The 15,596-nt window shown below is 38.2% G+C and overlaps 1 protein-coding gene across 2 annotated transcripts in view; it reads right to left on the bottom strand.

Moving 5' to 3' along the window:
* GYS2 (glycogen synthase 2) overlaps positions 1 to 11,727 on the bottom strand; it is a 78,934-nt gene extending 67,207 nt beyond the window's left edge. For both annotated transcript variants that reach the window (XM_017888609.1, XM_017888611.1), the window contains exon 1: positions 11,281 to 11,727. In XM_017888609.1, the coding sequence (XP_017744098.1) occupies positions 11,281 to 11,401 (121 nt within the window). In that variant the 5' untranslated portion in view covers positions 11,402 to 11,727. The remainder of the gene's footprint in view (positions 1 to 11,280) is intronic.
* Between the last annotated feature and the right edge of the window lie 3,869 nt (positions 11,728 to 15,596).

Here is a 15,596-nt window from a genome sequence, read left to right as displayed (position 1 = left end):
ACCCCGCTCAAAAAAAAAAAAAAAAAAAAAAAAAAAAAAAAAAAAAAAAAAAAAGAACTCAACCCCTTTTACAATAGCTGCAAAAAAATAAAATACTTAGGAATATACCTAACCAAGGAGGCTAAAGTTCTCTGCAAGGAAAACTACAAAACACTGCTGAAAGAAATCATAGATGACACAAACAAAGGGAAACACATTTCATACTCATGGATGGATAGAATCAATATTGCAAAAAGGACCATACTGCCAAAAGCAATCTACAAATTTAATGCAATCCTCATCAAAATACCACCATCATTCTTCATAGAATTAGAAAAAAAATTCTAAAATTCATATGGAACCAAAAAAGAGCATGCATAGCCAAAGCAAGACTAAACAAAAAGAATAAATTTGGAGGCATCACACTACCTCATTTCTAACTATATTATAAGGCCATAGTCACCAAAACAGCATGGTACTGCTATAAAAAATAGGCACATAGATCAATGGAACAGAATAAATAACCCAGAAATAAACCCAGATACTTACAGCCAACTGATATTCAACAAAGCAAACAAAAACATAAAGTGGAGAAAGACACCCTTTTCAACAAATGGTGTTGGGATAATTGGCTAGCCACATGTAGGAGAATGAAACTGGATCATCTTCTCTCACCTTATACAAAAATCAACTCAAGGTGAATTCAGGACTTAGACCTAAGACCTGAAACTATAAAAATTCTAGAGGCTAACATTGGAAAAACCCTTCTAGACATTGGCTTAGGCAAGGATTTCATGATCAACAACACAAAAGCAAATGCAATAAAAACAAAGATAAGTAGTTGAGACTTAATTAAACTAAACAGCTTTTGCATACAAAAGGAACAGTCAGCAGAGTAAACAGACAACCCACAAAGTGGAGAGAAAAATCTTCACAATCTATACATCTAACAAAAGGCTATTATTCAGAATCTACAATGAACTCAAACAAATCAGTGAGAAAAAATGAACAAATAATCTCATTAAAAATGTGGGCTAGGCCCGGCGCGGTGGCTCGGCTTGTAATCCCAGCACTGTGGGAGGCCAAGAAGGGCGGACCATGAGATCAGGAGATCGAGACCATCCTGGCTAACATGGTGAAACCCCGTCTCTACTAAAAAAAAATACAAAAAAATTAGCCAGGCATGGTTGTGGGTGCCTGTAGTCCCAGCTACTTGGGAGGCTGAGGCAGGAGAATGGCGTGAACCCTGGAGGTGGAGCTTGCGGTGAGCCAAGATCACGCCACTGCACTCCAGCCTGGGCAACAGAGCAAGACTCCATCTCAAAAAAAAAAAAAAAAAAAAAAAAGTGGGCTAAGGACATGAGTAGACAATTATGAAAAGAAGATATAAAAATGGCCAAAAAACATATGAAAAAATGCTCAACATCACTGATGATTAGGGAAATGCAAATCAAAACCATAATATGATACCACCTTACTTCTGCAAGAATTACCACAATCAAAAAACAAAAAACAGTAGATGTTGGCATGGATGTGGTGAATAGGAAACATTTCTACATTGCTGGTGGGAATGTAAACTAGTACAATTATGGAAAACTGTGGCGATTCCTTAAATAACTAAAAGTAGAACTACGTTTGATTCAGCAATCCCACTAGTGGGTATCTACCCAGAGGAAAGGAAGTAATTACAGGAAAAGATACTTGCACACGCATGTGATAGCAGCACAATTCGCAATTGCAAAATCGTGGAACCAACCCAAATGCCCATCAATCAACGAGTTGATAAAGAAACTGTGGCGTATGTATACATGAAATAATACTACTCAGCCACAAAAAAAGAATGAATTAACAGCATTTGCAGTGACCTGGATGAGATTGGAGACTATTATTCTAAAAGTAACTCAGGAATGGAAAATCAAACATTGTATGTTCTCACTGATAGGTGGGAGCTAAGCTATGAGGGTGCAAAGGCATAAGAATGATGCAATAGACTTTGGCGACTTGCAGGCAAGGGTGGGAGGAGGGTAAGGGATAAAAGACTACAAATAGGGTGCAGTATACCGCTCAAGTGATGTGTGCACCAAAATCTCACAAATCACCACTGAAGAACTTACTCATGTAACCAAATATCACCTGTACCCCAATAACTTATGGAAAAATTAAATATATATATATAATTTTTTAAAATTAAAATATTTCATATAAGTCTCAAAAAAAAATGCAATCCCCAATGTTGGAGATGGGGCCTGTCAGGAGGTGGTTGGATCATGGGATAGGATCCCTCATGAATGGCTTAGCATCATCTCCTTGGTGATAAGTGAGTTCTTGCTCATTTAGTTCACATATCTGTTTAAAAGAGTCTGGGGCCAGTTGTGGTGGCTCACACTTGTAATTCCAGCACTTTAGGAGGCCAAGGTGGGCAGATCTCTTGAGGTCAGGACCTCAAAACCAGCCTGGCCAACATGGCGAAATCCCATCTCTACTAAAAATGCAAAAATTAGCCAGGTGTAGTAGTCTCAGCCACTCAGGAGGCAGAGGCATGAGAATCACTTGAACCTGGGAGATGGAGGTTGCAATGAGCCAAGAGTGTGCCACTGCACTCCATTGTGGGCAACAGAGTGAGACTGTGTCTCAAGAAAATAAATAAAATAATAAAAGGGAGGAAGGAAGGAAAGGAGAGGGAGGGAGGGAGGGAGGGAGAAAGAAAGAAAGTCTGGGATCTTCCTCTTGTCTCCTTTGCTCTTTCTCTTGTCATGTGCCTTCTCCTGCTTTGCCTTCTGATGTGAATAAAAGCTTCCTGAGGCCTCACGAGAAGCCAAGCAGATGTAGGTGCCATGCTTCCTAAACAGCCTGTGGAACCACAAGCAAATTAAACCTCTTTTCTTTATTAATTTCTCAACCTCAGATATTTCTTTATAGTGATGCAAAAATGGCCTAATACAACCCCTATTTCTTGCCATATAAAACATTAACTCAAGATGGATTAAACACTTAAATATGAGACTCAAAACTATAAAACTACTAAAAGAAAACATAAGGCAGACACTTCAAGACATTGGTTTGGGCAAAGATTTTCTGGCTAAGACCTCACAAGCACAGGCAACAAAGCAAAAACAGACAAATGGGACTACATTAAGCTAAAATACTTCTGCGCAGTAAAGGAAACAATCAACAGAGTGAAGAGACAACCTGTTGAATGTGAGAAAATATTTGCATACTATTCATGTGACAAGGAATTAATCTCCAGAATAGACAAGAAACTCAAACATCTCAATGGTGGAAAAACAAATAATCTCATTAAAAAATGGGCAAAGGATATGAATAGACATTTTTCAAAAGAAGACACACAAATGCACAATGGGTATGGGGAAATGCTCAACATTACTAATCATTGGGAAATGCAAATCAAAACCACAATGAGATATCATCTTATGCCAGTTAGAATCTCCATGGTTTAAATAAATTAATAAATAACACATGCTGGCAAGGAGGTGAAGGAAAAGGAACTCTTAGGCACTATTGGTAAGAATACAAATTAGTATAGCCACTATGGAAAACAGTATGTAGATTTCCCAAAAAACTAAAAATTGAACTATCGTAAGATCCAGCAATCCTGTTACTACTGGGTATTTATCCAAAGGAAAAGAATTTAGAATAATAAACAGATACCAGTACCACACTGTGTATTGCAGCACGATTCACATTAGCAAAGATATGGAATCAACCTAAGTGTCCATCAATGGATGAATGAAGAAAATGTGGTATACACACAATGGAATATTATTCAGTCATAAAAATATAAAATCATGTCATTTGCAGTAACATGGATGAAACCAGAAGTCATTACATTAAGTGAAATAAGCCAGGCATAGAAAGACAAATTTTGCATGTTCTCACTGATATGTGGGAGCTAAAAAGTTTAATGTCATGCAGGTAGAGAGTAGAATGATAGACACCAGAGGCAGAGAAGGGTGTGTACGTTGTAGGAGGAAGGGAGATGAAGAGAAATTGGTTAATGGAAACAAGCAGGCAGTTAGATAGAAGGAATATGTTCTGATGTTCAGTAGCAAAGTAGGGTGATTATAGTTAACAACAGTATATTGTATACTTCAGAATAGTAGAAGAGAGGTCTTGAAATGTTCCCAACACATAGAAATGGTAAATACTTGAGGTGATGAATACCCCAAATACCTGACTTGATCATTACACATTATACGCATGTAACAAAATGTCACATGTACCTGATAAATATAAACACATGTTATATATCAATAAAAGAAAGTCCATCTCATATTGGTTGAGGCCTGATTGTAAATGAATCTTTGTCCCTCCAGATATTTCCCTGTATAGTCTTGCTATGAGGAGCTTCTTTTACTGCTATTTCTTATGTTCCAACACCATTTTAGCCTTTTTTTCTCCCTATATTTTCCCTCAGTTTTTACTGTTTATATAGTACACTTTGTGCTACAGGTTACCTCGGTTTTTACTATTTACAAAGCACACTTTGCTCCAAACTTCTCTCTTAGCAAGCTAGAATACCAGTGAACGCAACAGCATAGAGACAGGGTCATTCCTATTTTCAAATTCGAAGTATACAACAAGGAGATTTACATACACGTTTTTTTTTTAATCTGCAAATAAATAGTTTTATTCTGACATTAACAAAGAAAACACTTAATATCATTAATGAATGATCATTTTACCACAGCATAGGTCATTGAATTTGAACTTAACCTTCAATTTCAAACAAGTACTTTGTATTTTATTGATCTCTATTTTCCTGGAACAACATGGGGGCTATGTGTAGTGTGAGGACAAAGTATCACACTTTTCACCTGAAATAAAAGATGAACTACCATGGTACATATAACAATGAGGTTGTTAAAACCCTAAGTCGGCATCTGGCAACACTGCCAATTTACTAAAAATCACAATTCCAAAGAAGTGTAGAATAGATATCAACCAAAATAAGGATCTCTCTTTCTGCCTCTCTCTCGCTCTCTCTCTCTCCCCCATCTCTCTCCATCTCTGTCTCTTTATATATGTATACATGCATATATACATATTATACACATATGGAGAAACTTCACTATTTAGTGTATGCTTAAAAATTACAGACTTTGGAAGTGTATGACTATTTCAGTGTGTGTGGCTACTAATCTGACCCTCCTGTTCCAAAACACAGTTGCAGAAGCAGAGGAAGTCATTATACAGTTAGAACATCATTTTATAAGGCAGCGGGTCTGGTAGGAAGGAGATTAGGTGCTACTTGTGACAATGGTCAGCAAATATTTGTGTTTCCAGTACTTTTCTAGATAGTTAAAATCAAAGCAGCTGCAGTCTTGGCAGTGGAAGGTGATACTCAAACTTTGAACAAGACCACCTGCACTGCCACCGATTATACCTACAATGGCAGCTCCAAATATTTTATATGAAAGGGGCCTAGACACGGCATGCTGAATGAAAAGGAAGTGAGTAGACTGGTGCTTTCCTTGAAGCTGTGCAACCAAGCATAGTTTTTACATAGGTTGTGTGTTTCACATGGTGTGATAACAGCTTGAGATGCCACTGACATAGCCCACTGGCTTATCCACACCAGTAATTAGGGCAAAGAAATCCTAATTACTATGTATCCCATGATTGAAGTAACATTGGTGTATATATATTTTTTCATATTCCTTCTGCTTTTGTGTTTAAAAATGCAATTATGGACTCATTCAAAGTGAAAGCTGGTATGACAATACATGAGCTAACTTCCTCATATTATGAATACATTTTATAAAGAAATAAGCTAATACCCACAGAGTGTTTATTAAATGCTAGGCACAGTTCTGAGTGATTTACAATTGGTATTTCTTTTAATTTTCACAACATTGTTACAGGTGGATGGTGTTATCTTTATTTTACAGATGGAGAAACTGAGGCACAGAGCGGCTATGCAAGAAATCTCAACTTCACCTAGGTGATGGTAGAGTTGGAATTCCAAATCAGGCAGTCTGACTTTAGAGCCCATAGGCTGTAGACAGCCAGAGAGTAAGTGAAGGAATGGAGGAACAAATTGATGGATCTTTTTGCTTTTGTTTGTTTGTTTGAAACAGGGTCTAACTCTATCACCCAAGCTGGAGTGCAGTGGCGCAATCTTGCTCACTGAAGCCTCACTAGAACACCTGGGCTCAAGTGATCCTCCCGCTTTAGGCTGTCAGGCAGTTAGGACTACAGTTAATTTCTGTAGAAACAGGGTCTCCCTATGTTCCCCCGGCTGGTATCCAACTCCTGCTCTCAAGCAATTCTCCCGCCTCGGCCTTGAAAAGTGTTGAAATTACAGGTGTGAATCACCGTCCTGGGCCTTGATAGATCTTTGAAAGTGGTGGTGGGTGGGAGAAAAAGAGGAAGAACACAAACGGTATCACAAAAGATAAACATCATTACGTCTTGGGAAGGATGGAACCCTTTTTATTCTGCTCTGGAGAAAACCATTTGGAAAACTTCTGCGTTAACCAAAAAGAGCCCCGTGGCTTAGTAGTAAACTTTAGAGCAGTTGTTCTTTACAGCAATCACAGGGGCCTTCAGGAAGCTGATGAAAGTATGAAGTCCTCTTCTCTGAAAAAAAGCACTTCTGTACACATGCACCTAATCTTTAGATAGATTTTCTGAAGGTTTAGAAACTCCTTGGGCGGACGCGGTGGCTCACGCCTGTAATCCCAGCACTTTGGGAGGCCGAGGCAGGCGGATCACAAGGTCAGGAGATCGAGACCACAGTGAAACCCCGTCAATACTAAAAATACAAAAAATTAGCCAGGCGCGGTGGCGGGCGCCTGTAGTCCCAGCTACTCGGGAGGCTGAGGCAGGAGAATGGCGTGAACCCGGGAGGCAGAGCTTGCAGTGAGCCGAGATCGCGCCACTGCACTCCAGCCTGGGCGGCAGAGCGAGACTCCGTCTCAAAAAAAAAGAAAAAGAAAAGAAACTCCTTGAGTTCACTTATATCAAAGTCCTCACCTTTAGAACTCCTGTCTTAGAAGAGTGGATTCATGATTATAATTTCTTCCATAACCACTTTGACTACAGTTTTCTGAATTCTTCCCTGTGCCACTTGTACCATTTTATTCAGAGGTGTAGTGTCCAGTTTCAGGAGGAAGCAGGTAAAGTATTATGTCCAGCAATAAGTTGGCTTAAGCAAAAACAAATTGTTTCTAGTCCATTTTAAGAAGGAAGCATTTATTTAGGGACTACATTGCGCAAGTCTTTACAACTCTTAAATTAACTTTCACTATGTGTGACCATATTTACCAAACTTTTTTAATGATCGTAAGTATCCTTAACAAGATAATTTCTCCATAGGCTGTAATGTTCTGAGCAAGTCTGTGCAGAAGAAACGATTGTAGTAAGACCTGGGCAAAGGAGAGAGTAAACATTTTTCACCCCACATTTGGGCAAAACTTTCCATCCTAGGTCACACTACAGTCTAATTTCCCTACTCCCCTCTCCCTCGGTTGGTAACAGTGCTTCTTCCAAAACACATCTGACTACTTAGCACTTCCCACTACTATGCATAGAATTGCAATGACTCCCCATTCATTATTCATAGCCTGGAGACAAAACTCCTTAAGGCTATTAACTCCCCCTGAGTTTCACAATCTAGTCCCTGCAGGTCTCTCCCATCTTCTCTCATACTCCTCTCCTTTTCCCTCTCTGAGCCCCTCTCCTATCTTCGAACAGAGAACACTTCTGCGTCTTGGCATATATAGTTCTCTCACATAGAACGCTTTCTCCCCATTAGCTATTCATCCTAACAGTGAGTTGACACTGTTTCGAGTGTCAACTCAAACATCTCGTCATTAGAGAGGCTTTTCCCAAACCTCTAGGTAACTAGGTTAGAAACCACTGCACGGTACACTGTGTAGTCTTAGGACACCTGGTTCCCTTAGTCTCACACTCCTCACATTTGACTGTATTGTATGTTCAATGTCTACCTTCTACAAATCTGTAAATTCTTGAAGATGAAGAGTTCTGCCGGGCACAGTGGCTCACGCCTGTAATCCCAGCACTTTGGGAGACCGAGACGGGCGGATCACGAGGTCAGGAGATCGAGACCATACTGGCTAACGCGGTGAAACCCGTCTCTACTAAAAATACAAAAACATCAACCGGGCGCGGTGGCGGGCGCCTGTAGTCCCAGCTACTCGGGAGGCTGAGGCAGGAGAATGGCGTAAACCCGGGAGGCGGAGCTTGCAGTGAGCTGAGATCTCGCCACTGAACTCCAGCCTGGGCGACAGAGCGAGACGCTGTCTCAAGAAAAAAAAAAAAAAAGAAAAAAGAATCAGTTCTGTATTCTTAACTCTATCTCCGTCACCTCTCGGTGCCTGATACCTAATAGACACTTGATGAATCCTTACCGAATAATAAAATGGATTAATGAATAAAAGCAATAAATTTCAAGATTAAGATTAACAAAAGTTATTTTGAGGAGTGAGAATTAGTACCCAGAACTAACTGTGACTGTCTCGTCTGGTAAGTTTTTCACATTTCCATTGTTCATGGACAAAATTCTGGCAGCAAGGGATTTTTCTCCTAAGAAACCTCTTGTTTTCTTAGATGTGAATACACTTCCTTGTTTGCCAGAAAACATGGTAAGAAAACTGGAGAATATAACATTCATTTTATTTATGAAGACACTGTTATTCAACTTAAGGGGTTCTTTTTCAAAAACTTTCAGAAATCCACGACCTTTGACTGCAAGTTCTGTGTTCTTTCATCTATAGGATATTTCCTTTGAAAACCGAGGTTATAATATTTAATTTTTACATAATAGTAAAATAGTGAATTGGCCTTGGAGAAGACCTAAATCCTGGTCCTAACTCTGCTATTTGCTTGATCATTAGATGCCTCTATGAATCAATTTTCTCTATAAAGTGGAGGAGTGGGGTGCATGATCTCTAAGATACCTCATATCACTACTATGAAATGCAGGGAAGTAAAAATTCAAACCATTAAATTTAAAGAAACTGCAGTGGCAATGCACTCTTAGGAATAAACACAATAATTATCCATCTATATGAAAATCTCTAACCATACCAGGCTATGACAATACTAAAATAAAGATATATTGAAGATGATACCAACTTGGGTAAATCACATTGTGGGAACCTCTCCGCAAAAACACTTCCCTTCCCCTTGAAATGGAAATGATAGAAAGTAAGTATTAAAGGCAGCTTAGGGATTGAAAAATAAATGTCTTCCTTTATTCAAAAAAATCCATTGAGCATTTTCTATGTACCAGGCACTGTTCTAGACCCTGAGATCAGCACACACGCTACTGATTATAAGATCCATAAAATAACTTAGTTTCACTGGCGTGTTCCCAGTGCCCAGGAAACAGTGCTCCATTAACGTTTGTTAAATGATGAGAAAAGAAGAGAGGAGAAGGGGCTCTGTTAAGGTGCGGAAACTCGTGCAGATTCCCAGTGTTAAGAGTCGCCCTCCAGTTTCTTTTTTTTTTCTTTTTTTTGAGACGGAGTCTCGCTCTGTCGCCCGGGCTGGAGCGCAGTGGCCGGATCTCAGCTCACTGCAAGCTCCACCTCCCGGGTTTACGCCATTCTCCTGCCTCAGCCTCCCGAGTAGCTGGGACTACAGGCGCCCGCCACCTCGCCCGGCTAGTTTTTTGTATTTTTTAGTAGAGACGGGGTTTCACCGTGTTAGCCAGGATGGTCTCGATCTTCTGACCTCGTGATCCGCCCATCTCGGCCTCCCAAAGTGCTGGGATTACGGGCTTGAGCCACCGCGCCCGGCCGGTTTCATCCACCGATAAGCTATGTCCTTGAGCTCCTGCCCACTCTCTAGAGAAAACTTTTATTTCAAGGCATACTGTGGGATTCACATGTAATAGAGATAGTTCTGTTCCCAGGAACTTTGGGCATATTTAAAACTGGACTGGAAAATTTGGGACTAGGAAAAGACATTAAAACAGGTACTCATTTCAGGATAAAGATTTCTGAGGAAAAGAATAAAAAATAATTAAAAGAAACAACAGAAACAGGTACTCATAAAATACTTCACTTCTCTGTAATAACGTTTCTGTCCTCCTAGATTTTTTTCTCACTAAACTACAAAGAAAAAGACTGTGCTTTGTTCTCTTATATGCATTCTGTCCACTTCTACATAGGCAAAATTGACTTGTAATTTTGATTTTATGAATGTATACACACGAGAACTTTGAACAGTTAGTATAAGGTGAAAAATCAGAATGCGTGCCATGTATAATGCCTTTAATTTTGAGATTACGCTGGCTCTGATTAGCCAAAAGAAGGAAGTAATGGAAATAACCACATTCTGGTTATTATTTCAAATCCTTTAGGGTACCGTAATAGACATGTAATAATAAACATAAAATGAAAAATAAGCATGTTATATATCACAACACATGTCATAATTTCAGATCCTTTAAATCACACAGGTCGTCACTGCCATTTACCCGGCAATCAGTTGGCTTGATTCATCAAGATCTTAAAGAACTCAGTCTTCAAAACCATTACTTTTTCTTTGTTAATGTTTCTTCAATAGTGTTGACACTTTTAAACTAGAGAGTATAAATCCACAAGGAATTGTTTTTATAATTTTACAGATGTCTTTATTTTAAAAATCATTTACATTGTGGTTCTCTACCTTGCCTTCTCTTACCCAGCACAAATGAGGTTATAGCTCACTTGCAAATTGGTTTAAATTTATCAGTTTGATTTTCTTTATTTTATAATTCCTACGTAAGCATAGCATTGAAGAAAAAATTACTTTCATTCTGAAAAGGAGCACAGTATTTTGCCTTTTGAGAAGCTCCTGAATTAAAATTTTAATTCCAAGCTAATTGTGAATTAGAAACATTATTAAGCATTTCACATGATCACTAACAGAATGTAGAGTTAAAGTTTCCAACTGGTTCTAATCACATATACATCTTCCTAAAATAAAATGTTTAATTATACTATTTTGCTGAGGAAAATTTTAAAACAAAAAAAGTAAATATTAACTTTTATTTCTATTTTGTCATAATATGGATTTTAAATTTTAATTTAAATGCACATTCCATGGCAACGGTTAATATTTTCAACTTTCTCCCTCTTCAACACACAGCCAAGTCTGTATTCATAGCCTGTTGTAATAGGCAAGGTTGAATGTAACTTAAATGTACATTCCATTTAAATGCTTTCCTCACTCACTGGCAATTGGTTATCACTAGAGAGTCATCTGTGAAATCTTACTCTACATTCTTCAATCACCTAGCAAATATCCACCTTCAGGAGCAGTACAAACCTCTATTGGTCACCTCCCAAGCAACTTCAAAGAGGAGTAACTCCTCCACAGGAAGTTCTTCGACTTCCCACCGGGGAAGCCCACTCAGGGATGTTACAGACAGGGATCGGCCTCGAAGCATTCTTCTTACAGTCCTCTGAGATTCCTTTAAATCCCTGGTTCAATTAGTTGTAATCCCAGGAGAAGTGCACTTAGAGACACAAAAGTTAGAGTTGGTAGTTACCAAGCTTTGGTAGCTTCTCTTGGGAATAAACTAGTAGCGTGAAATCCTATGTGCTTCCCAGAGAATTCCTGGTGGAAGGAGGAATTTTTCCTCCTCTTTCCCGTCTTTCTGGGCAGATATTGTTAGGACAGTTTCTGCCCTACCAGTATCTACCCAAACAATCCAGAGCTGTCAACAGAAAAATCCTCTGATTCAGGACACAGGTTAGCACCTCCTGGGATAGGCAGAGCATGACCCAAGTTCAGTCTTTTAGCCCTTGTCCTTTTGACCAGACTCCTAGATTCATACAGTTACCAATGCTTATTTCACCATTTCCAAAGTGATCCAATATTGGCAACTCCCTTCATAAAGTTTGCAGGCCTCCTTAGATTGCATGGAGACTGATTGGGATGTATTTTTATGCTTTAAATCCTTTTGGATTTCCTAAGTATTCTTCTTTCTTTTGATTCCTATTTCTAGAGCTTTTAAAACATAATCCTAGTTATTTTATTCTACACTTACAAATTGAATTTTGGTGACAGTCAGAGATCTTGATTTGCCTTTTCTTAATTACTCTTCTTAAAACTTTCCCTATGAAAAAGCATAAATTTCAGTATGTCTTCTGGTGTAACATGAAAAAAAAAATGTAATTTTGACTGGTCAATAATCATCAGTCAATAATTTTGATGAGGTAGTAAAAATTGATCTTTGTCATGTTTATACATTTCCTTCAAATATTATCAAATTGATAAAGAATAATTCAGTCGATGTAAATGTTCAAACATGGGAAGAACATTGCAAAAGAAATTAGATTCTAAACTATCACCAGGATCGGATTGCAGATAAATGGCATATGTTTGCTTTTCCCTATGTGCGTAAATCTATATGTTCCAATTTATTTCCACATCCATACAGACATATCCTATATTGTACCTACAGAGAGTTGGTGCATTCACAAGCAAGCTTAATTTTGAGACATCTTTACAGATTTAGCTAAAATCAATATTTTACATTATTATTCTCTAGAGAAGCAGAACTGAAGCTCATACAAAATATCCTTCACGTTAGAATTACAGTCAGAATTGTCAGTAATTTGTTACTTGATAATACTATTTTAGTACCTCTTATTAGGTTTTAAATTATTTTCTATCTAGTTGGTCTTATTGACTTACACTTATTTTAATGACTCAAGATGGGCAGAACCACATTTCATTATATTATTTAATAAATCTATGTAAGTCAAATAGATTAAATATGTCAGGCTGATGTGGTAGTACACACCTGTTGTCCCAGTTACTCATGAGGCTAAGGGGGAAGAATCACTTGGGCCCAGGAGTTTAAGGCCAACCTGAACAACCTAGTGAGACCACATCTCTTAAAAAAATAAATTAATTAAAACAAAAATAAATAAATGTCTTCTATGACTTTGTGACACATTTGATTATGTTTGTCCAGAAAAGTACATTTAAGTACATAGTTTATTATCCATTTGTTTGCATTGTGAGAAAAAGATTATATGACTAATAAAAAAAAACAAGCACTAAAATAGAAAACATATGAGTCCAAATGATCAAAATGATTGTCTCCTTTATAAAATGGTTTGCTTATGTTAACGTAACCTCTGAGAGTCCCGCAGGTACACATTCCAGTAAAACCAAACCTAAGGACATGTTGACAGGAGTGAGAATGGGATGACAGTGTGACGATAGAGTTTCACGTTTGCAATTTTCTGTCCCAGCAGCCTTGAGATTGGTTCGTCCAGTGTCACACAGGCCACACGAGCACACTGATCCATATTCTCCAGCTTACACGTTAAGGCTGCTTTATTTATTTACAATCTGTTCCAGGTATCAACTGCTTAGTTGTGAGTTAGTCGCCTGTTGCATCACTTATCTGCTGTGTAAACTTGAGCCAATTTCTTACCTAAGTTTTTATTTTCTTGATAAAATGGGGATGAGATAATCTATATAAGTCACTTAACATAGTGCCTGGTACCATGACAACCACTTTTGTAATCTCAGCCTTTTTTATAACACATATGATGGTCTAGTAAAAGCTTTTCCTAATGGCAGAGGTTAACCATTGAAGAGGAAAGAGGTAAAAAGAAGACTTTACTTTTCTTTCATTTTTTTTAACATTGTACCACCTGTATATATTACCTGATCAAATGCTTAATTAGAGAAAATATTTTTTTCAGAAAAATGACCTTAAGATCAATGGATATATTTTATAACATCCTAAATGAAAGTAAGTAGGATGGAAAATAAAACAAGTAGTATGACTGATGCAATTTTGTGAAAATGTACTATATACCTCTGTTCATGAAGTATATGCAATAGAAGGCTGGAATAGACATAAACAAAAGACGGGAGGCTACATGCAAAAACTTTTACAATAGTTGTCTTTAACTGGTAGTAATTTTGATTGATGTTTATGTGGTACTTTTGTTTATTTGTGTTCTACACATTTTCTGCAATAAACGTATACATATATACACACAATATATAGGATGAGTAACACAGTTTTCAAAAGTTTAATCATATAAATGAATTAAACACACATGATTGTTTCACACATTTACACTCGTTATTCTGATTTTTTGAAATTTCTAGTCTTTAGTTCCCATTTGACGTTTTTGTATCAAGTACCAGCACTCTCAGCCACACGTCATCTCCTAACAATCCCTCATAGTAGACTTATTCTCTTGATCCTGTTATTCTCAACATGAGAACATCCTTTGCCAATTCTTTGCTTGTTAATAGTAAATACCATTTTCAAAGTTATTCGTTAGGTTAAGTGAGGTAAAATAAATGGAACCCTATGAAGTATATCCTTGAGATGGATATATCTTCATCTATCTGTAGTATCTGGATGAATTCCCTTCTTTCAGATATTTGTGCAGAGAAAGGCAGTCATTTGTGCAATAAGATATGAAGAGGAATCAGGGAAAGTTCTCTTCCTACCATGTCCCTGAACATTCTCCTATAACGTTTGTGCTAAAAGCACAAATTGATGAGATGGGAGCAAAAAGAGAACAGTCATCCAGACAGAAAGGGAGATGGGTTTTCTCCAAGTTGGGAGAAGCACTCTCAAAAGTCCCTGATACCAAATTTTATACTTAGGCTAACATTTTATCACCCAATGAAAAGAGGTGAGAGGGCAAGTAGGAACAAATGAAGACTTGTATCTGGTTCCCTTGGTAAGTATTCCAGCAGAGGTCACTAGATACATTTAGAAAACCACACATTTGCTTTGACATTTTGGAATCTTCTTAGAAGTCTTCCAAAAAGCCTTTAGACTTCAAGACTTGACTAGCCTGCAGCTGCATATCCAGAATAACTTAGTTAGCATATTTATGAGGTCGGGCGCGGTGGCTCACGCCTGTAATCCCAGCACTTTGGGAGGCCAAGGCGGGCGGATCACGAGGTCAGGAGATCCAGACCATCCTGGCTAACACGGTGAAACCCCGTCTCTACTAAAAATACAAAAAATTAGCCGGGCGTGGTGGTGGACGCCTGTAGTCCCAGCTACTCCGGAGGCTGAGGCAGGAGAATGGCCTGAACTCAGGAGGCGGAGCTTGCAGTGAGCCGAGATCGCGCCACTGCACTCCAGCCTGGGCGACAGAGCGAAACTCCGTCCCCTCCCCCGCCAAAAAAAAAAAAAAAAAAAACATATTTATGGAGCACCTACTATGTGCTACTATTCTCATCACTGAGAATATTTTCAATAAACAGTAGACAAGTCTTTTCCTTTATATGGACACATAGACATTAATCTTATAAACAAATTATGTTATTTCAAATTCTGCTAAATTTCTGGAGAAGAAAAACTGCAAACAGTAGTGACTGCTATTGGATAGAAATGAGTGCTTTAGGTGGGAAAGTCAAGAATGACTCTTCTGAGGAAGTGATATTTGAGTTAGGATATAAATGATGAGAAAGTGGCCACATTTGACGATCTGAGAGAAGTGATAGCAAAGCCTTTAACTCTTGCAGGAACAGAAAGACCAACGTGGCTGAAGCCAAAAGCATAATGAATGAGGGGAAGCCTGGAGGGGATGAGGTCAGAGGAAAGTAGGAAATGGATCATAGAGAAGCTGGTCAAGAGTTTGGAT

This window comes from Rhinopithecus bieti, unplaced genomic scaffold, assembly GCF_001698545.2.
Source record: "Rhinopithecus bieti isolate Rb0 unplaced genomic scaffold, ASM169854v2 scaffold_15769, whole genome shotgun sequence".
In the NCBI taxonomy this organism is placed as follows: Eukaryota; Metazoa; Chordata; class Mammalia; order Primates; family Cercopithecidae; genus Rhinopithecus; species Rhinopithecus bieti.
The sequence above is the reverse complement of the archived record's forward strand: the minus strand, read 5'-3'. Positions and strand labels throughout refer to the sequence as shown.